This window comes from Ischnura elegans, chromosome 12 (genome assembly GCF_921293095.1).
Source record: "Ischnura elegans chromosome 12, ioIscEleg1.1, whole genome shotgun sequence".
Lineage (NCBI taxonomy): Eukaryota > Metazoa > Arthropoda > Insecta > Odonata > Coenagrionidae > Ischnura > Ischnura elegans.
The window spans coordinates 61,974,691-61,997,051 of record NC_060257.1 but is presented as its reverse complement, the minus strand read 5'-3'; the positions used below and the strand labels follow the sequence as shown (position 1 = coordinate 61,997,051).

General features: G+C 38.5%; 1 protein-coding gene across 1 annotated transcript in view; it reads left to right on the top strand.

Annotated features, from left to right (window-relative positions):
• The window catches only part of LOC124168701 (laminin subunit alpha-1-like), a 538,595-nt gene that overhangs the window by 301,829 nt on the left and 214,405 nt on the right, over window positions 1-22,361 (top strand). Inside the window, exons 2-3 of the mRNA XM_046546968.1 lie at window positions 9,656-10,186; window positions 13,633-14,018. Of these exons, the coding sequence (XP_046402924.1) occupies window positions 9,656-10,186; window positions 13,633-14,018 (917 nt within the window). The remainder of the gene's footprint in view (window positions 1-9,655; window positions 10,187-13,632; window positions 14,019-22,361) is intronic.

Here is a 22,361-nt window from a genome sequence, read left to right as displayed (position 1 = left end):
AAAAGTACATTTAAAATGTTAAAATTTGTATGCAAAACGCTTCCAACTGGTATCGCCTGTAACTTAGATTCCTAACTCCGCACATAATAATCCATATCAACGGCTAAGTTCTAACAACACGTATCTCAAAAACATGTAAAATTTACCTCAAAATCTTCCACTAGTTGCAGCTTTTGTTCTAGTCTTTTCGCGTGTATTAGAAAACGGTTAATAGAGAGTAGCTATCTGCGAATCTTATCATCCTATGTTTTTCTATGCTGTACTCCATATTAGGACGCGAGGTAGCTCACTATTTGATATAAGCAGCAGATTCCCGTAATAACTACCCAACGTTTTTGTCTTCCTGTCCGTCTGCAGTTAATTACAGATAAGAAATTCTACTTGATACTCCTTTTTGTTCCACTTGTAACTCTCTAAAAACATTTTAATGGAATATCTCGTCTTTGGACCCAAAAAAATGGCCAATTACCCGAGTATTTTTTTTTCGCTGTAGATTCGCGTCCTCAAGTTCTCTGCGAATGTTAATTTTAATAGTTGCCGAGTAATAATTTCCATTTGGTAAAGGAAGAACTCCTAATTGGCGACGAGCTTGATGGATAGCGCGGGGACTTAAACATACACCCGCGGTAATTTATTAGCCGGGAAATACCTCCGCATGTAATGTCGCCTTAAAAAATCCTCGACGAGCAGTTAGTTACCTCCACATTGAGTGAGTGTGATTCATTCCTTGAGTGCTGGTGTGTTTGCCGTCCTTTCTTTGCTCTCTCGGCGAGGAAGTCTCAAGTTCCTCTTCTTAATTAGGCGGAATGCGACTGTCGACGTTGGACCCCGGTGAGGATAATCGTTCTTTCCCTACGCGATGCTGAGGCGAAGACAACTGGTACAGGTGTCCTCTTTCCTCGTGTTTGCGGTCGTCAATCAACAACGTGCAGGAGGACGCGACAAAAAAATCATTCGTGGATGTAATGTATCGAAAGTGTCGAGCTTGCGGCAATCAGAAAGAGAATGCAGCGATCGGTTAAGCGAGATGTCATTGAGAAAGATATCGAATCACATCCCATTATGACTTTCGCCTATCCTAATTTGGATTGCGTAATGTAAAGGGTGGTGAAAATCTGTGTCACACAATTACAACCCTAGATAGATGATGACAGTAGGAACTAAAATTGCTCAGAAGACGTGAGAAATATCCTTCGTTTACCGTCGTACGTTAGTAGACGTGATCACGAGAAGAAAATAAAGGTAAAAGACTGCAAAACAGAGAGATTATAAGGTCATTCTTTGCTCGTGCTACTAAGGATAGCAACGCCGCAGCGTCTCGATAATAAAATTAATGGCGTCACTCACTATGACGACACATTGCATATTATAATTAATAGTAGAGGGCGAAACTTGGTGGAAATCCATAATCGCACGAATGGAAGGATCAACAACTTTGCCATTTCCACATAATATTTTATTAACACCGACCATGGTTTCGTTACAGAATAACTTTATCAAGGTGGATGATACCTCGATAATGTTTGTCTCTAACGAAACCATGGTCGGTGTTAATAAAATATTATGTGGAAATAGCAAAGTTGTTGATCCTTCTATTCGTGACATTGCATATTGTTTTTCCACTGTTCTAACCATGTATGGATTTGCAATAGGACTTACTAACCGTTGGTAAGTTTGTCCTTTGCAAGAATGTTGATATGTATTTTGTTATAATGTGTAACATTTTTATGATCGTGTGGTGTCCGCTTACATGCTGCATGCTGGTGATTGATCACCCCCTGCCAAACACCCTAGAGGTGGCTTGCAGGGTATAGTGTATATGTAGATGTAGATGTACCTCCAGTACTAGTTTCCATAAGACTTTTCTTCCCTTACCCCCATCCGTCTATAATGGCCATTCATTTAACTCCAGTCTCCAACGCTTGCATGATGTCAATGGCCACAGCCGCTAATTAGATTTTAAATAGCACTATTTACCTAACGGTACCCACCTCCTCTGCTTGCCTATTCTGTCTTGCTGTTTTTTCTATTTCCCGTTTACTTTTAACATTCGAAATATCTCAAGTCATTTCCACAAAATAAATAGGTGCGGTTTTGTAATAGATTTCGGCTGTCCGCTTTTCGGTGCTAACATGATGAAAGTGCAGGCGGTTTAGATTATGCTGTCCCACGTTTTCTTTTCACGCATGGTCTTCATGATGCTTTTAAAGGCTGTGGTGGAATGCCTGTTTATATTGACCTCACCTAACTTTGTAGTTATGTGTTTTTTTACTTCAACGCCAGTAAAAACAGTAAGCCAACTTCAGAATCCGAATAACTTACACGTAAGATTTCAACGTGATCATGACATTTAAAATTCATAGTTAGGTCTGAAGAGATAGGTATTTCCTCCATCGTGTACTAGTCATCACTTCGTAGAATTTACTTAAATCGAATATTGACTGATTTCTAACGAATAAACTTTAGGAAATGGTTATCTAATGTGGGACAGTCATAACATCATTCGCATATTTTTTTTACCAGAATGATATGAAGGAAATGTTAAGATAAACCGGCTAAGTTCGCAATTTACTTTTTAGTAAGTAGCTTTAGATTTTGAATATCTACGGGGATATTTCGTTTGAGAGGCTTGCTAATGATATTGACGATAATTATCGTATTTGGTTCGAAAGCATTGGTCTATCAAGGAATGTAATTGGTAAATTAATTACTTTACTGACAAATGCTTTCGAAAATAGCACAACCTTCAGCTCAATATCGCTAGCAAACCATTAAGGTAAATATCTGTTCAAACTTAAAAACGCCTGTCACAACGCCGGCAAAACTGTCGTCACGATGACGAATCCACGCCGAGGAAAACCCAGAAACCTAGGTGCAACTAGTGTGTCGTAATAAGCTGACTGTGAGAAGAATACTTCGCTAAGGTGAAGTTTAATGATTTATGGTGACTTAGCAAAGGTTAAGTGTCATAAATGTAGCGCTCCTTCAGTTAAAAAAGTATTTTCCTTGGTTTTGGAATTAGAGCGCTATCTCAGTGCTTACTTTGATTTACCACCAGCGGTGTACCACTTCTTTACACGGCGTATTGACACGCAGAGCCTTGTATCTGCGGTAATGACCTCGGGACTATATATAGACTCCCTTATGTTTATTTCCTTCGGCGTTTTAAAACCGGCTGATTTTAATTTTATTATTTTCTTCTTTTTTTTCACGAACTCACGAAGGAACCCAAATGGGAACCTCAGGTAGAAAGACTCCTAATTACCCCACTCTCTGATGAAGAGCTTAAATCCGTGGTTCTCCCACGTAATGCATTTAATTTGCAAAAGGAGGTTCGTTATAATTCAGGATCGCATGCGGAGTTAATCGCCGTTCGCAGTGCGGGGACGGTTGGTGAAAAATGGTTGAGGGATGAGTGGTAATTTTTTTTTCTAGCGTGGTCGGGGAATCTTTCGCCAAGGACTGGAGGTTTTGTTTGATCACGATGCGATCCGTGATTGCGGTGTGGAAGGAAAAAGATTGATGCTTTTAATTGCCGCTTAATGAGTTCCTGAGCGTTAATAAACCACAGTTGATCATGCAGGAGGAATGTTCGGCCAAGCAATTATTGTATTATCCCATCGCTAAGAGCTCTGCTTTTTCCTTTTTCCATATTGAGGCAAGGGCGTACCTAGGATCAAAACATGAAGGGGGCAAGCCGTGGTCGTTCAAGTTGTAACACAGAAAAGCGTAAGGAAATCAAAATCTTAAGACAATTATAACGATGCTTTCTTAGTTTTTAAAATTATTTGCTCGAAAAATATTTTTATTTTTATTACATGTTTTATAGGCATATCAATTTCAGGTGATTCAAATTTGTTCAAAACTTTCGTTTTGAACCAAATCGGGGTCCGCAGAGGTCATGGCCCGTGTTTTTGAGCCGTCCTTAACCACAAGTCTTATCATTATTTGATGGGCTACGGTTATTGAGTTCGTACTATAGCTACGTGACTTTTTCTACGCTTTCTTAATGCTCTAGAAGCCCTATTGGTTGTTACTATTCTAGCTTTTACTTCTTCATTTTCTTAGATATAAAAAATCACTTTGGTTTTGAACTAAATTTACTTTTACTTCTGGCAGCTGCCCCCCACTTTCCCCTGCTGGGTACGCCCATATATTGAGAAATACGTCGTTTACAACGCACACAATATATTGTGCTCCATTACTCTAGCAAAAAAACTAGATATTCTAATGCATATACTCTCCTATGCTGGACCAAATCTCTATAGCACATCATTTTTTAATGTAATCAGGTCTTTTTTCAACTAAATTCTGTTGTTGCTTGCCAATTTTTCCTTAGAATACTTCATTAGTGCATTTGATTTACAAAGGTAAACTTGCTTATTATTTGTGGTTTTAAATTATCCATTTCATCTGAAATTCACCTGGAGCATCTGGCCCAAGCAATTTTTATTTGAACGCGTCTTAGAATTTATCTTTATCTTTTTCAGAGGAAAGGAGATGATGTTAATTTTTCCTGATAGGAATAAAGAAAATTTTCGCAGCGTTGTCGAATGCAACTCAGTTCATTTTCGTAGGGTACATCTCTCAAACTCAAGTTTTCTATTTAATTCCGATATCGATCAAAATATTACTCCAGATGGTTTTATAGATTTTGGTGAGGCACTATTCTTTTCATTAGAACTACGTGCGATACATGTATTTCTTTTGCGTCTGAACTTATGGTTAAGGGGTTGATCGCGATTTCAAATAGTTTTATAGTTTCTAGTCTTTCACCACTGAGTGCGAGATAGTATTTTCCTATGGCAGATAAAGGATAATAGATTGCATTTGTCTATCGAATCATCCTGATCGGCCCATGCGTTGCAAAATTCTACTACGTGTTCTTTAGACACCACACAAGCACAGATTCACCTGTTTAAATGCAAATTTTGTATCAAATAATTGAGGAATTATTGTTTGATAACGTCCATTCGTTATTCTGCTCCGTTACTCTAACATAAAAATTGGTACTCTAATCCGTAAATTCGTCCTTCATGAACTAAATCTCAATAGCATGTAATTTTTTATGTAAAATTTAATTTTCAAAAGAAAATTTTCTTTAAGAAATTGGCTATTTTACAGCAGTATATTGTACAGCGTTGACAAGAACAATTACGGTTAGTGTATGCAGTGGTGACGTCTGGCGGCGCTTTGAACACTCATAATATTCATCTTTTAATAGTCACAGCACCCTTTGAATTATAAATTTCGCTTCGTCCCTTTCGTTTTTACCTTATCAGAATTTTTCATCTCCTACCCAATTTCTGCTTCTTGAAACGAATTATTGCGACTTCTTTTGCGGCTGCCATCCTAAATTGGACGATTTATCTGAATTCCCAAAAGCATTCGCTTTTCTTCGAGCTCTTTTAAAGGAGATAAGACGTAGAAACTGATTATTTCGTCGTGCTACTTGAAATGGAGGTGGTAGCTTTCTCATAAATTAAAAGTCTCCGACGTGATGGGATACTTTTTATGTCAACCAATAAATCAAATGTATTAAAGGGAAGGAAAAGATAATCTTTGGATTTCAAACTCTAGTTTTCTCTCGAGCACTGGAATGTTGGGCAGCCTTTCACTCAATTTTTATTTCTCAGTAGTTCCCGTAATTTATTACGAAAACAACTGAAACGAATCTGGAAAATATTCTCCCCCACTAAGTGTCAGTCTTTTATTCAAATTTTTTTTTTGTATTTTACTTTTTCTCACGTGATATCATATGTAATTACAACCGATGATTAATGCAAGCCTTTTTTCTTCCTTTATGGTATGGCATAAATAGTAAATAACTAATTAAAGTGAAGTTTTCTCGGGTTTCACACCGGGTCAGGTCCTCCATTTCTGTCCATCGAAACGTTGGAAGGAGAAATGGAGGACCTGACCCGGTGTGAAACCCGAGACTACTTCACGGCAATTGTTCGCCGGGAAAAAACCAAAAATTATAGTAAATAAATAAATTTTATTGGCCTTAGGAAACTCCTCAGGAGCCTATATAAATGTATAGACAATTATACTGTAGAGTTTTTTTTAGTCGGTTTCTTGTGCCGAATATTTAATTATAAAGTTTATTTTTCATTCGGGAGCTTTTGGATTTTGTAATATCGAGCACTTGAATTATATGCAGTAAATAATTTTCATAAAAAATTTCAATAGAAAAATAGCTTTCAAAGTTTACAGATGCCAGGAAATAAAACAAAGTTAATGTTCATACCAAATTAAACACATGAATCCTGGTTCAATGAAATTTATGTGAATTTTCTGTAAAATAAACGTAAAAATAAGAAACCAAATATCGTCAAAAATTCTTGTTTCTCTTATCATCCATATAGTACGATATTGTTAGGGTTTATTCGCTATTTTGGCGATAAATACCGTATCAGTGTTATAACTGGTTCGGGTATACACCTATAATTTATACGGTTAAACATTTTACTTTCAAATAGATGTTATAGCTAATAATTTTGCTTTACTGGTATTACTTTGGCATACTCAAATTCATTTAATTTACATAATTTAATAATTTATAGCATGTATAATTTACTGTTTGTGAATGAGATAAACTTCGCCTCCAGATTGTATTTTTGATATGGTCGAATTTTAAACTGACAAATTTTGTTCGTTTTTACAGTCTCGTTCAATCACGTAGACGCAGTTTTTGTATTTTCGCACTCCACTGAACGCTACGATGTTCATGGATATTTAGACATATATATCTTCCGGTCACAGGTGACAAGCTGCCAAGTAAACCAAGAGTTTTATTGAAAATAATAGTCTCCATCTATTCTTTTCCCATTAATCAGATTTTTAAAACGAACCTGTCAGAGATGGCGCGGTTGGGATTTCCGAAAATACTTTTTTTAATTGAAGGTGCGCTACACTTATGACTCTAAATCTTTCCTAACTCACCATAAATCATTTAACTTTACCGTAGCGAAGTATTTTTCTCTCACACTGGTGATGTCTCATATTTAGGAGGTTTAGGATAGAGCTTTGTGCTCCTTGCCAGATCTGTATCCATAATAGTTTTATTTCGAATGCTAGTGGCTAAAGTAAAAATTATACGCCTGTATCTCTGCGGCGTCTAAGTAAGATATATCGAGTCTTATTTCTTCCTGTTTCGATAACATGAGTAAATTACCTCCTCTCCACCATATAAGCTGTACAATGGATGACCGTTGTCTGAGGTAGTCGCTTAGGCAATTATTATCATATAAATATATATCGCAACATGAAAGTGTTAAATATTTTCAATCTGTGTCTCAAAACTGTCATTGCTAATCGTGAAGGCAGTTAAATACGGTAGTATCAGGTACCCATTTTTGCTGGTTATTTTATATTCGTTCCATGAAATGCCGAAAACAATGGAGAACACGTAACGCTAATGTAAATTGATGGAGTATTTCAACTTGAATTACACACTTACTGTGCTATAAATAATGACTAAAATAAAGGCAGATGATAGTCGGCTGAAAATGAAAATTTTGAGTTTTTCCTCAAGTTATGGAGCAAGTTCTTTTTTGATACAATAGAATATTTTTTGTATTACTTACTTACGACTGGTGGATGTGTACAAAATATCTAGTGAAAGACAGTTGTCAGTCAGATGGGAATGAATAGTTTGAGTTTTGCCTAAAGTTCCAATGCAAGTTGTTTGATACGATACAATAATTTTTATTTTAAAAAAATTTCGATTTCATGTCTGTTTCCGATTTGTGAAGCAATCTTTTTTGATAAAATACAATAATTTTTTACTAAAAAATCTTCTCTATTTATTTCTGTTTCCCTGCCTTCTTTGATTTTTCTATTTTCCTACTATTACGGCTTTTAAAATTTTCCTACAGGTTTTTATTTATTTTGCGCGGCAATATTCTAATTTGCTGCTGTCCTGATTTTCAATAATTTAAAAAGAAATAAAAATAAATAGCACTCTGATAAACGAATAGCTTTACCCATCCTTTTCCCCTATTTTGGCTTCCGTTTTAAAATTCATCTCTTCCTCCGTTAGATAGCTAGGTAACAATAATATGATAAATACTTTATAATTTACGCCTGAAGATGATGATAACTCATCGAAACCCGGGTGGCGTTATGTAAAAAAATTAGTGGTAAGTAATAGTGAAATATCTGAGAAAACTTATAATGAAGATACCACAAAGTTAATAGCAATGAGTTAGTGAATTTTGCTACTATAAACGTCAAGGGTCTATGGAGAAATGAAAATACTTCGTGGTATGTCTATCAGATCCATTGCGCTCGACGGAAAGTTAAGAGTATTCGTTGCGGAATGTCTGCCTCCGGAGGTAGGCAGCAGCTTCAGCATGACCCACAAATCGGGGAAAGGAAGGGAACATTGATCTCCGATTAATGAGACGATGCATTGCTTCCCTTTTCCCTTTATGCTTTTTTTTATTCGCCATTAGGACGCACCTGCACGGAGCGAAGCCAGCCGAGCGTGAAGTCAATTATTGCGATCGATGAATGCGCGCAGTGGTAGGCCTGGGTTTTCGGTCTGTGGTTTCCCTCCTGCCTTAATGAGGCATTGTGAACAGGTGAGCCGGTTCTGTCAAATTATCACCCAACACACACTCACGCGGTCGGTCTCGTGGCTTTACGCCTGGACTGCACGGTTTCCCCGTTGCTAAGGAAGCGTCTGAATTGGAAATCCCTTCCGGTCGAATTATTGCAAAAAGTTATACGAAGATTCCCTCAGATTTGATCAGTTTTCGAGATTTTTGTTTGCTTTCCATTTCCACCATGCAGATGGTTTTTACCCATTGCGCTGGGCATGGAATATTATTATGCAACATACGTGAGGATTCAGGATTCAAAAATTATCCGGATGATTGTTTAAGATTAGTTATCCAATGTTTGCTTAAATGTTGAACTAGTTCCCCGGCCTTTTCGCCTGGACTCCTCTCTATCCTATTTCTAAAGAGGCCTTTTCTGAATTGCATATTCCTTACGGTCGAGTATCTGCGAAAATTACTGGGGGATTCCTATATATTTTATCAATTTCCGAGATATGTTAACCTTTAATTTTTATATTTCCAAAGGCCGGATGGTTGTAGCACATTGCTCAGGGCCTGGAAAATTCTTATACTAGTAATCGAAAGGATTCGGAATGATACATGATCCGTAACATAATACCCTGCGAGATACCTCAAGGGTGTTTAGCAGGAGGTGATCAGTCACCAGCGTGCAGCATGCAAAATAATTACCAAATGCACACCACGCGGTCCAAAAAACCGCTAAGCATTCTACCAAATTATACTACTACACTCGTACAAAGGCAAAACTTGCCAACTACCCATTACGGTAATCTTCCAAGAAAGCTAAAATACACAAATCATGATGTTAGAAATATTAGGAAAATTCAGATAAATGCATGTAAGTCAGTAGGCTACACTACAAATCTATCTGTGAGTACTAACGCTGTCGTTATAGTCTCTTATTGATCGCGGAAGAAACGACATTCTGAATCTATCTGTTCTACAGTCTATCTCTTTTATTTTATTTATATGATCTGACCTACCGTAGTACCAACAGACCTCCTTTACCCATTCCACCATTTAATGTCCTGTCTAATCGTATGGTTTTCTTCCTCCTCTCTTTTCAGATCCGGATTATTACGACTTGGAAGTCCCAGCATCCCGTTCGCAAACCAAATCGGGAGCACAGCGTAACTACTCATTCCACACGACGAGCCTGGAGAACCCCTCGATACCGCTCCTGGAACCGGTAGAGTCCTCGTACTCTCACTCGAGGACCTTCCGCAAGAACGCCACATACACGAGGACCAGCGAGGCGGAGATTTCGGGGTCCGGCGCAGGATCCGTGTTCGGCGCAGAACACGGCGGTATTGGCGCAGCTTGGGGCGGCGGACTGCCCCGAAACACGTCGCACTCGACGTCGTGGGTCTCGCCCGACGGTCGCACGCGGAACGCATCGCGGACACATACGACGTCGTGGAGTTCGCCGGACGGCAGTTCGAAGACCACCGTTTACAACTCGTCTTCGTCTTTCTCGACGGTCCACTCGTATGGCGGCGGTGGTATTGGTGGTGCAGGTGTTAGCAGCACCGGTATCGTTGGTGGTGTTAAAGGTGGCCGTGTGGGAGGCAGTCGAACCGTCATCACATCATCTTCGTGTAAGTAAAAATATTTTAAAAATTTAGTAGAAAATTTGAAAAAAAATGGGAAAATTCGGGGAAAAAAAGAAAAAATTAGGAAATAAAATGGAGAAATTTGAAAGAAATGAAAAATATGGAAAACCAAGTAGAATTAATTTGATAAAATGGAAACAATTAAATTAAATTACATGCGAAGAAGAGGCTCTCCCGTTCGGGAATAATCGATAAACTCGCATCCCCTCGCGTTTTATTTATGAATATTTCACCCCTTTCACTGTAACTTCGGAAAATATGATTCACATCGATTATATGCCTCATTATATTCAGTCTTCTCATTTACTTCGTCTCATAATCTCTGTGAGAGAACAATGATAAAAGGTCTTCTCGAATAAATTTCTGCTTATGGATTGGAGGGTTTTAACTCGTTTGAATTCGATTGCTTCATAAATTGCTCATCTCATAGCACACAGATCGGGTTTCCGGTTAAATGAAGGAGGCGCCTAAGTAGCTCTTCATACTCCGTTCAGCTCCGAGCGTCATCGAATTACCGCCGATTCCTGCCCCACTGAATTCATTAGAAGAGGATATGACTAGCTCCAGGATATCAAAGAGTTGATATTAGATTGCCCCAAATTCTCCCCTGTACTGCCGTACACTTTATCGGGGCTCAGTAAATGTCGTAGTTGAAGCTAATAAAGCTAAGGCGATGTTCTCTGGGCATCTCTGGAGTATTTTAGTTCTGATCCATAGGAGGATGCATGAGAGGCTTTGGATTTTGTGGATGTTTCGCATCAACTTTCTCTTCATTCAGCTGAACCATTGGCGTAATTATAGGGAGAATGAGGGGATAGATTCCCCAAAGCCTTTGAGAAATAAAAAAAATTAAAAACTAATGTCTAGTTTTGACGTAAATTAACTGTATCTGTTAAAATTTTAAGTGCCAAAATTATGTAAAATGTTTTTCAGGAATGGCTTTCTTTTATTTCCCCCGACCCCCCGTTGCGTGTGCGGGTGGGTCGCCACCCCAGGAACCTCCATCCCCCCAACCCCCAAAGCATATTCCTAGTTACGCCACTGAGCTGAAAGATCTATTTTCAATGGCAATTTTCCAGAGAATTATGAAATCATTCCTTAATAAAATACTAAGCTAGTGTGTTTTTCGCGGTGTGAAAATCCATCCCTGTATAAAGACTTTTGAATTATTATGCAAACTTACGTGCTTCTCGAAGCTGGAATAAAAGTGGGAGGAATGATGCTCAAATCAGTGAGATTCGCGGATGATCAGGCGTTGATTAGCCAGTCAGCGAGGGGGCTTCAGGCTCTAGTGGCTGCGTTATACGAGCGTTGCGAGGAGTATGGGATGAAGATTAATCACAAGAAAACTAAGGTTATGCGGTTTTGTAAAACATCACGAGCGAGGAATGTGAGACTCAAGATAAAGGTGGATGGTGAAAAACTTGAGCAGGTTAAGCAATTCAACTATTTGGGAAGCACATTAGAGGAAAACGGACACAGTAGTAAGGACATCAGGAAGAGAATTGCATTAGCGAAGGAGGCGTTCATGAAGAGGAAGGAGCTTCTGAGAGGATCGCTATGTAAGAGTTTAAAGAAAATGTTAGTGAAGAGTTTGATCTAGAGTGTAGCGCTCTACGGTGCGGAAACGTGGACACTGAGGAAAGAAGACGAGAGAAGATTGGAGGCATTCGAGATGTGGGTATGGAGAAGAATGGAGAGGGTGAAATGGACGGAGAGGAAAAGGAACGACGAAGTGCTGGACATTGTGGGCGAGGAGAGGCAGCTTTTAGATGAGATACGGAGGAGACAGAAGGTATGGATGGAGCGAGTACTTAGAGGGGAGGGGATGTTGAAAATGGTGTTAGAGGGTAGAATGTTAGGGAAACTAGGGAGGGGAAGGAAAAGAATAGGATTTTTTGATAAATTGAAAGGGAGTAGGCCTTACAGTGAATTGAAGAAGGCAGTGCTGGAAGGAAAGGGAGGCTCCCAGATCACTTCTTGGATACTCCATGGAAACCTACCTTAATCGGTAGAATACCATAATAATAACGTGCTTCTCCGTTTCATTTCGAAGGGTCCATTCAGAATTGGTGGAAATATTGTACTTAGCGTGATAAAAGGCTAACGTTATGCTAATTATGACTCTCGTCACATGTTACCCGATTGTCATCTCTAGTTATACTATTAAACGCTTAGTACGTTGATGTTTTTGAACACTGAAATCGTCATGTGTAGTTCATTTCCTTCCATGGTGTAATTTCGGAAAATATTATCGACATTTCGACCTCACGATGTCTCCTGGTTAGTCTAGATAGGCTCTACCCTCACCGAACCTTCCTCCGGGTTGTAAAAATGATAGAATAATATCCATGAATATTTTGAAAAATATAAATAAAAAATATAAAAAATAAAAATTAATTTAAATATTAATTATGGATGGTCGGATCGGATACCTCGGATCCAAATATCCGCGGATATTGCCCTTCATCGGATACATCGGACAAGTCGCGGAAGACATCGAATCTGGATCCGAAATTTTTAATAATAGCTTCAGTGAATGCATAAGGGTTGAAAGTGCCCCATAAGGGTTGAAATAGCTCCGATTCTCTCTTCGAATGCGCCGTCGCATGCGATTCTTGTCCTACTCATGAACCGTTTTGTTTGAAAGCTCTCGCAGAGGTTATGTAGGAGAATTTCAGCCGTGTAAAATAAAAAGGGCAAAATGCGACTGGCACATAGTGTGACTCTTCCCAAGGGATTGAACAATCATCGGGGGAATCACAGCGTCAGGGATTTGAAAATGCATTTGGATCCGAAAATATCCGATCCGAAAGATCCGGCTCCGAAAATCAAGGATCCGATCCAAATCCGCATCTGATAAAATCCTGGATCCGTCCAATCCTAATATTAACCCGGTAATGCCTGAATTAAACATTTCATCCGAACTTTTTCGTAATATTTAATTTTAAAAAACAATTAAATTCCGATTAATTATGTCCACATCTTATAGTTTTATCAATAGTAGTCTTGAGGATACAGTCTGGTACCATGTGGTACCGCTTGGACCTTAAGGGGTAAAAAATTGAAATTAAATTAGCATTTCGAGTTTCAGATTTTAATGCCAAAAACGTTAAATATTTTCCTTTTTCGCGAAAAGAAAGATTCATTTTCATCCAAATTTACTCAAAAATGACGAATCTTGCTTTCAAAAAGCAAGTTTTTCTGAAAAACGTAATTATAAATGTGGTTAACCGTTTAAAACTCTCAAAAATGCCTAACAAATTACAATAAAAAAAAGGTTCGTATAGTATTGCACTCCCAGCTGGTACCATATGGTACCGTTAGGCGTTAACGAGTTAATATAAAAACATTTGCCCCCTTATGGAGCGCAAATGTTTTTATATACCCTCAGTGTCCTAGCTACTGACCGAAATGTCTTTGACTTCCAGCGAGTCGAGGCGGTTCCAGAACGGATGAATCTTCGAGGGCGACCGGGGGAGACACCGTGGTCACCTCCTACACCACCCACACTCTGGGCGCATCGTCCTCCGAGGAGGGCCTCTTCCCATCCGTCGTCAACCTGGCCGCCTCCGCCGAGATCACCTGCAACGCCACTTGCGGCCTCCGGGGGCAGGAGTCTTACTGCAAGCTGGTGGAGCACGCGTCTCCGATGCGGCCTCCGCAGTGCGGTGTTTGCGACAAGCGATCTTCGGACCCATCCAAGAGACATCCCATCACCAACGCCATCGACGGATCGAACCGCTGGTGGCAGAGTCCGACGCTGGAGAGGGGGCGGCAGTACGAGTGGGTCACCATCACGCTGGATCTGAAACAGGTGAGACAGGCTAAAGAGCTTGATAAAAGCTTCACTGGCGCAGCGAGGGTGGGGTTTTAGGGGATTAAAAAAATTGGTAGATTTTATTTTAGGAAAAAAGGAAAAATTCGGAGAAACAAGAAAAAATTGGAAATAAAATTGAAATGTTTGAAAAAAATGGAAAATATTGAGAGAAAAATCTACAAAATGGAAATAAAACTTAATTAAATTAAATTCCATGCTGTGAAGGGGCTCTTCCGTTTGGGAAAGTATCGATAAACTCGCATCTTACTTAGTTAAGAATAATGTAAGGATTAATGAAATATCCCTCAGAAAGCCGTAAAACTCAATATTTTGAGCCATTTATCCTAAACATGATTAAAACACAAATGGTGAATTCCACACAATTTAAGAGTTAACGACCGACCATGGTTTCAACACTTAGTGTCATTTTCAAGGTGTTAAATTAAATAGTGTGGAAATTGCCATTTGTGTTATAATCATGGATATAGCATTATTCCACAAAATTAAGCCTGAAACGATTTTAAACATTTATCTTAAAATTCCGCAATTTATTACTCTCGCACCTACCGCTTATTCTGGTGTGTATTCCACATACCCCGGTATCAGGTGCACCTAAACCCCCCTAACCCCGAAGCCTTAATTCCTAGCTGCGCCCATGGAAAGCATGGCATGTTTTCAGCCACATTTTGCTCAGGTGGGGTAAGGAGCCAAGGTTTTTGGAGCTTAGTTTTTTTCAAGATGCATAAGACATAGCAAGGTTGATGAAAGAGTCAGATAAAAACATGAAAGGATCAACGTGTTCTTGTAGAGATTTCAGAAGTGAGGAGAGGCGGTAGCACAGGGAACGTTTGATTAGAGAAAGTCTGGGGGTAATTAATCGGAGAAAAGAATGGGAACGAATGTAATTGCGGATAATCGATATTATTTATTTATTCATTTCACCACCAAAAACGGCATAAACGCTTCTAAATTGGTAGTTCTCCTTGAATAAATAACAGCATAAAGATGTAAAAAGATAAATTAAAAAAAGCAGAAATACTCTTTGTGAAGAACTATGTTCTATTCTGCATTTCATTAGATATAATGCAGTACACAATTCGCGTAAATAAAACAGTACATTGAAAAGGCAGCGAGACAACAGGAAGGCAGACTGGTTAACTTAATTAACTATCGTACTGCCGAACAACGATTTGTTGGTGGTGCCACGAATATTACAAAAGCGGATCTTCAATTTGGCCTCTAAATGTGTTGCCAACCACCGCTCGATTAATTGGGTTTACAAAAGTCGCCACTCGCGTAGCTGACAGACAAAATGATCCTAGTTTCACGGGGAAATTTGCTACAATTAGGGGCTTTAACCGATATTAATGCACATCATGTAATCTGTCATAGTCATAAAATCTCAATGCTATTTCTTGAAAATGCATAAACAGACATTATACAGCAAAATGTTTGAAAAAAGTGGATCGTATTGCACTCATCACCGCGCCGCGGACATTTTTGAAAACCGATTAAAATGCGACCGAAGTGGCGACAGAAATCAGCCTTCAATGGAATGGAATGGGGCCTCTTCTATGCAGTCCCCTTGAGTGGAGCCACTAGTTGCCCTGCACTTGTTGCCGACTGCGTCACCGGTGGCGCGACTGTTTGCGCTGCCTGGTGGCTTAGTGTAATAAGGGCCAAAATGCAAACTTAGGAGAGGAAATGATGCGCCATCTTAAAATTCGTTACCCTACGGGAGATATCAGTGATCGCCATTAATATTTTTTATTTTTGTAAATCGGAACCCAGGGCGCCATTTAACTGTGGGTTATGCGCAACGGAACAAGACGTTCCGCAAAAAAATCTTTGATTTAATGCCTTGCCGATATCAATCGTGCTCAGATCTTCCTTCCGCCGCGCGAATCCATTGCTGGTATCTCCCGAATTGAATCGACATAAAAAGCCATTTACCCACGACTTGGCGGGATAGCGTCTCCACGCAACCTCTTTCTCTCTACATCTATCTCTCATACTCCCGCATTCCCTCATTTCCTTGTCCCGTGGCCTCGTTAAAAAGAACCTCGCAGTAAAATTTTATGCCCACCTCCTAGCCTTCTTTCTCCAGCATACCCCTTCTTTTGCACTTGCCCGCTTATGTTCCAACACACATACACTCACGCGCTGCACTGCTGTAGCCATTAAAATTCATGTAACGAGGCTTTAGCCGCGCGGATAACGTCGAAAGAACAAGTATTTTGTCCGTCCGTAAATCATTCGTGGTGGGGGCCGCTCCGAACGCTAGTCGTGAATCTCATCCGTTGGGATGTGAAGGTAATATTTTTACTCATTATTTTTATTCCTATTTTTATCTTCGTTGATATGCGTGCTAAAGGATTTAAGAGGAATGCCTCACAGTCGTATATATTGGTGAATGGATATATTTTTAGGGGCCGGTTAGCCGTAAACGTCCGTCAATTTTTTTCTCTCCACTGTCGACTCTTTCAGAGCGGTTGCCCGCTAATAACAATTGACGGTCGCAGAACTTTTTTGCCGATTGTTGTAAATCAATCTTATTTTAAATGGCTAAAAAAGTCTGGTGCTCCTCAGAAGAGTTTAGTGAGCAGACTATACCGAAGGATATTTTTATTGGTCCCATAGTGGCATTTCTAACGTTTAAGGTCCTTTTTGAATCATTTTCGAGGTGATGATTGGCTCGGATTAAATGCGTTTTCTTTCTAGATGAAACGTAAGGATTAGCGAATAAATAAAAGTAACATGAGGTTAGGAAATGAATTTATTCACTTTTTATTTTAATAAAGAGTTTTGATTGGAAACATGAATTTTATTGTTTTTGACCTATTTATTAAGGACTTCTTTAGTTCAAATTTTTTGATAGTTCGAAGTTTTTAACTGGTACTTTGGTGTTCGAATATTCCAAGTTCCGGTTAATAATATCAATAATAGTAGAGGTAGTGGTGCAAAAGTGGAAACCCTATTTTAAATTATGTTATAACTAGTTTGTTTTCTAACGGAATTTTTCTAAATTAATGAAAACACTCGCAAAGATACTATCCTTTATAACCGCTTTTGATTTTATGCTAAATTTATGCGTTTGCTTCGTTAAAATAATAGTAAATTATAAATTGACACTTGGTAATGTAGAAACGTTTGTATTCTGGCTATAATACTAGAGCAAAATGAAATATCAGATCATTTACTTATTATTCATTGAAAAATCAAAGCAAAGGCTTAGAAATGGCAATTTTCAATAAAATGTTCACTTGCGAAAGTCACAAATGTAGTTCTCATTTTCACAATTGGCGCACAAAGTATATTCTTCTTTTCTTCTACGGAAACAGTCGCTTTTATCATAGATTGTACATCCCAATTTACCTATTTACACTTGGGGTTGGGGGCCAGTAATCTTCATCGGCTTCTCAAACTGGCGAGAAGGTGATGTAGTAAACAAAACACATTTAGGTGAGGGAAATGTGGACACATTTCCAAATTTACCCCAGTGTTGGTTTTCCGTATTTCCAGCATCGGCGTATTGAACTATGAAGCTAAAATTATGCTACATTTTCCAGCTAGTATGTTACTTAAATACACCAGATTGTAGCATGTTTTATGCGTAACAATAACTTATTTAGCACTAAAAATTCGCTTGGTTGAGTAGGTGATTACATTAAATTTAAAAACGTACCTCGAAAGTTTAAAGAATGAAGAGAAACTTGAACAAGTATTTCACAGACAATGAACCATGAGTTGACTGTCAGCGCTCCTACAGGCTTACTAAAGAAGCAGGCCAAGAAGTTAATGCGATCACCGCTAGCCTACAGTACCTCCCAATCCCTAAAGGTTATACTTCCACATTACCAACAAGCTTACACATTTGCACCAGTCTCTCTAACAGTAATGATTAGGTGTAGAAATGAAAATGGGAAATGTGATACAATAAGTTTTTTTATTTGTCCCTTTTCGTGAACTAGCTATTCATTTCCAAATTCGAGCGCACGTTATTTCTGTACCTTAGTATATACACTGCTGCTGGTGGGCTATCGATGAAAGTTCCCTGCATCACCTCGCCCATGCGACCTCAAATTCCAGAACAGGCCCTCACGGAGGACAGATAGTGTCCAGTTCTCGCAGGCGTCGCATAGGGAGGTCCGTCCCGATGTCGTCTCCTTCCTCCGTAAACAGACACGCCTCGTCACTCCCTTAATAGGATCCCACTCTCATTCCCTTCATCTTTTTTTGTTTATCCACTCATCTTCCGGTCAGCTAGCCTCCTTGGGTGGCTGCAGAAAGAGTGGGATAGAGGTGTCCTCCACTTCTACCCACGCGAACTTCTGCAGCGCCCAACCCAACCCATGGAAACATCACCGCTAACTTCCCACGAAATAAAAGACGAGGTAACCTCATTTGTGCAAAGGAGGGGAATTGAACCGCGATGCATCGTATGCAGTTCTGAGGTACTCTGTATGAATTTTAGGTAGTGATCTGATACAAATACCATGAAAAAATCATCGCTTACCTACCTACATCCCACCAAATAAAACACGTGGTATCATCATGTGTGCAATGGGGGACATCGAGCAACGATGCATCGTATGATATGCAATCCTGGGGTATTCTCACTGAAATGTAGGTGGTTATCTGAGGTTTTATGCATATATATTATTTATTTTATGCATAAATATATATTACTTATTTTTTATGTAAATTCTGAAAAATTTCGTATTTAGTATCATAATTTTTATAGTGCATGAAAGAATGTTTAAATTTATCTTAAATGCTGAAAAAATACTTCACAAATCCCACTGCTTACTTCCCTTGAAATACGTCACTAACTCAGATAAAGTTGGGGAGTAACTTTTGCATTTTTTCATTTTCAAGTTATATGAATATGAAACAAAATGAATATGAGGAAGAATTCTTTCGTATTAATTTATCTTCACCATCCACATACGAAATATATAAATATCGACGTAATTACCCCTATCGCTGAAAAAGTTGATGACGTCACGGACTATTAATGAACAGCTCACCACTTTCTCGCTACATCTCGGCCTCGTGCGTCCGTCAAAAGTGGTTCGTTGTCATAAACAATGAGTTTGAGGAAGACTTTTTTCATTATAATTTATCTTCCCCATCCATATACGTAATATATAAATATACGTGCTTGGAATTATCTCAATGCATCGCAAGTCTAAGTGACCGACCCCACTATCAAAATTGTTGTGATTTTAATTGAAAAATTTCATACGTAAATAACAATAATTAACAACCGATTGCTCGAAAAATCGATATCGACCGACAGTTTCCATCGCTATTCCACTCATCAGGGGAAGAAGTATATTTAGTCGTCCTTTGTCATCACTTATATGTATCCCATGTATTAAATTTTTACATATGAGAAATGGTTAAGGCAAAATCGTCAAGTATTTTATACAGGCTAGCGAGTACTTAGCAGGGAGGGGATATTGAAAGAGTGTTAGGGGGTAGAATGTTATAGGTAAACGAGGGAGAGGAAGGAAAATAATAGGATTTTTAGATAGAATGAAAGGGAGTAGGTCTTATTGTGAATTGAAGAGGGAAGTGAATGATGGAATGGAAGGCTCCCGGAATTCCTCTTTAAATATTCCATGGAAACCTACCTTAATCGGTAGAGTATTATAATAACGATAAAAATGTTCAGTTGCCTCTATGTATACCTTGGGAATTTCAAGATTTGTGCCAGTAATATTTCACGGTAAAAGACCATTCGAGCAGTTTTCACTTAATCATTTTCGCATTAGTTCAACATTGATATTGCTCTTTCATACTGTTTAAATTTCCTTTCTTTACCACTCCTATTCCTAATCTTACCTCTTCCTCGTTCCAACAGTCCCCTTTCAATTCCACACCCCGGCTCTAATTCTCACACCTTTTACAAACGCTCACATCTTGTCAGCTTCCTTATCCTCGCCACTTTTGTCTACCTATGATTTATTATCTGGCCATAACTCCCTACCGTATCCTCCAGCTCTTTTTAGTATTCCCTTCATTTCGATTGAGCAAAGTGATAATTACCATTTACTCAGCTATTTTAATGCAATATACTCTCGACCCTTCAATGCTGTTTCAGGGTAGTGAGAAATTCATATGTAATTTGGGCTTATTATGTGTGTTTTCCTCTTATAAATCTGAGGTTTATTTAAGTCCGTCTGTATTTGTTAACTGGTTGGTCATTTATCATTTTCTCTGTGAAGGTAGCTCCCGGGCATTCTTAAGCGTTAAATCCATAAGCGAGGAGTGCTTACAGCCAGCACTTCCTCAGATATGACGCCCAAATTGCTGTTCGTAGACACCACGGGGGATTCTAGAAAACTTAATGGGGACAGGATGTTGCGATAGGAGTCTCCCTCTGTCGGTCATAAATTTAACCTAGTCTCCTCTCTCTCTCTTGGTTTTTCATTATCCATTATCCATTTTTAGGACGTATCAAAATTTATGTCCCTTCCTTTATAATATAGTTAAAAGTGTTTTCTTCCAAAATCTTCGAGGGCTTTTGGTTAGGGGAAATATCGAACGATTTATTTTTCTACTTTCTAAGAGATGGGGGCATTCAAATTTTAGAAAGCATTGGAATATGCGTAGAAAACTGTCGTAAGAGTGGCAATAGAATTATATGACGTTATAGTAGAAGTACCTCCCTGTGGTTGAAATTAAAGTTATATAAGATTCACAAGAAACAAGTTGTATACGTAGTCGAGTTTTTATTCAGCGTTTTGTGAGCATATTAAACTTCCGTTCATATGCAATGCATGACGTGACTTAAATACCTCTGGACGCAGCGTGTGCCATTGCCATGAATATTTACAAATAACCTCTTCTTAGTGTGCCTCATCGACTACAGGCCACGAGAAATAAGTTTTCCGTACTGATGTTATGGGAATTACATTTGAAAATCAGTTTTTATACAGATTTACTTATGCCGGCACATGTCTATGACATAGCATTTGTTTGAGCAAAAATATTTATGTCGTTGTAAAAAAAAATTTTCTGACTACTAGAACAGAGGTTCATGTCATTTCGACGGGAAACATAAATAATTATGTTCTTGCCTTTACAGCATGATAAAAATAAAATTTGGACACGTAACTGTGTTATGTATTGATTTATTAAAAAATAAATGATATTTGTTCTGTAAACTTCCTGAAAACGCAGCCAATCTGAGTAAGTTGAAACTAGTATCAAGAATGTTCGAGTAAGTTGATAAATCATTCATGCGTAATGGTTTATAACCTCAAACCCCAACTTCATTTATAGAATGTTAATAAAAACTAATTAAGTACTTACGAATGGTAATTATCAATTCCTGATAGTCTTTTCTACTTTGTGAGCAAAATAAAATTTCCAATCGAAATAAATTGCATGAAAGCAAATGCAATCGTACAAGTAAACTTTGACTAGGACTCATTGTAAATACTAGATAGAATATTTTATGATGGAAATATTAAAACTTGACGAAAAATAGCCAGTCGACTGAGATTAACTGTTCATCTGACGATTTTTCTAACTCTAATATATGTTCTTTGAAGAGGCAGACATCTGTCACTGCTTTCCATTGCTCTTCTCATTGATATTTCGTGTTGTATTCTTAGGACATTTGCTATGAATAAGCAATCCCTTAACGATCTTGGTGCTTTCTCTTCCATTATATTTTCTTCGAGTGAATATAGCTTGATAGCTGATAATCTTCCTATTTGTGAATGAAATGAAATTTCCAATCGAAATAAATTGAATGAAAGCAAATTGCTATCTTACAAGGATTTACTCTAAATTCACTGAAAATTTTATGCTGGAAATATTAAAAATTGAAGAAAAAAAATGTGACGAAAAGTCTAGTGAGATTTACCGTTCATGAGACGATGTTTTTTTGCTGTAATGTATATTCTTAGAGAAGGCAGACATATATCATTGCTTTCCATTGCTCTTCTTATTGATATTTCGTGTCGTATCTTTAGGATATTTGATATAACTTATTGTTAGTGAGCCCTTAACGATCTTGGTGCATTCTCTTCCATTATGCAGAAAAGTTTCTCGGGTTTTCCACCGGTTGATGTCGTCCATGTCTCCCGGCGTTTCGAACCGCGACTTGCTGATCATCCTAAGGGGATCTTCTGAACATCAGATCATTTATTCCAATGAGGATGATCAGCAAGTCGCGGTTCGAAACGTCGGGAGACATGGACGACATCAACCGGTGGAAAACCCGGGAAACTTTTCTGCAACTGATACGCCGGTAAAACCTAAGATCATACATAACTCTTCCATTATGTTTCCTACGAGTGAATATCGCCTTAGCTTGAACTA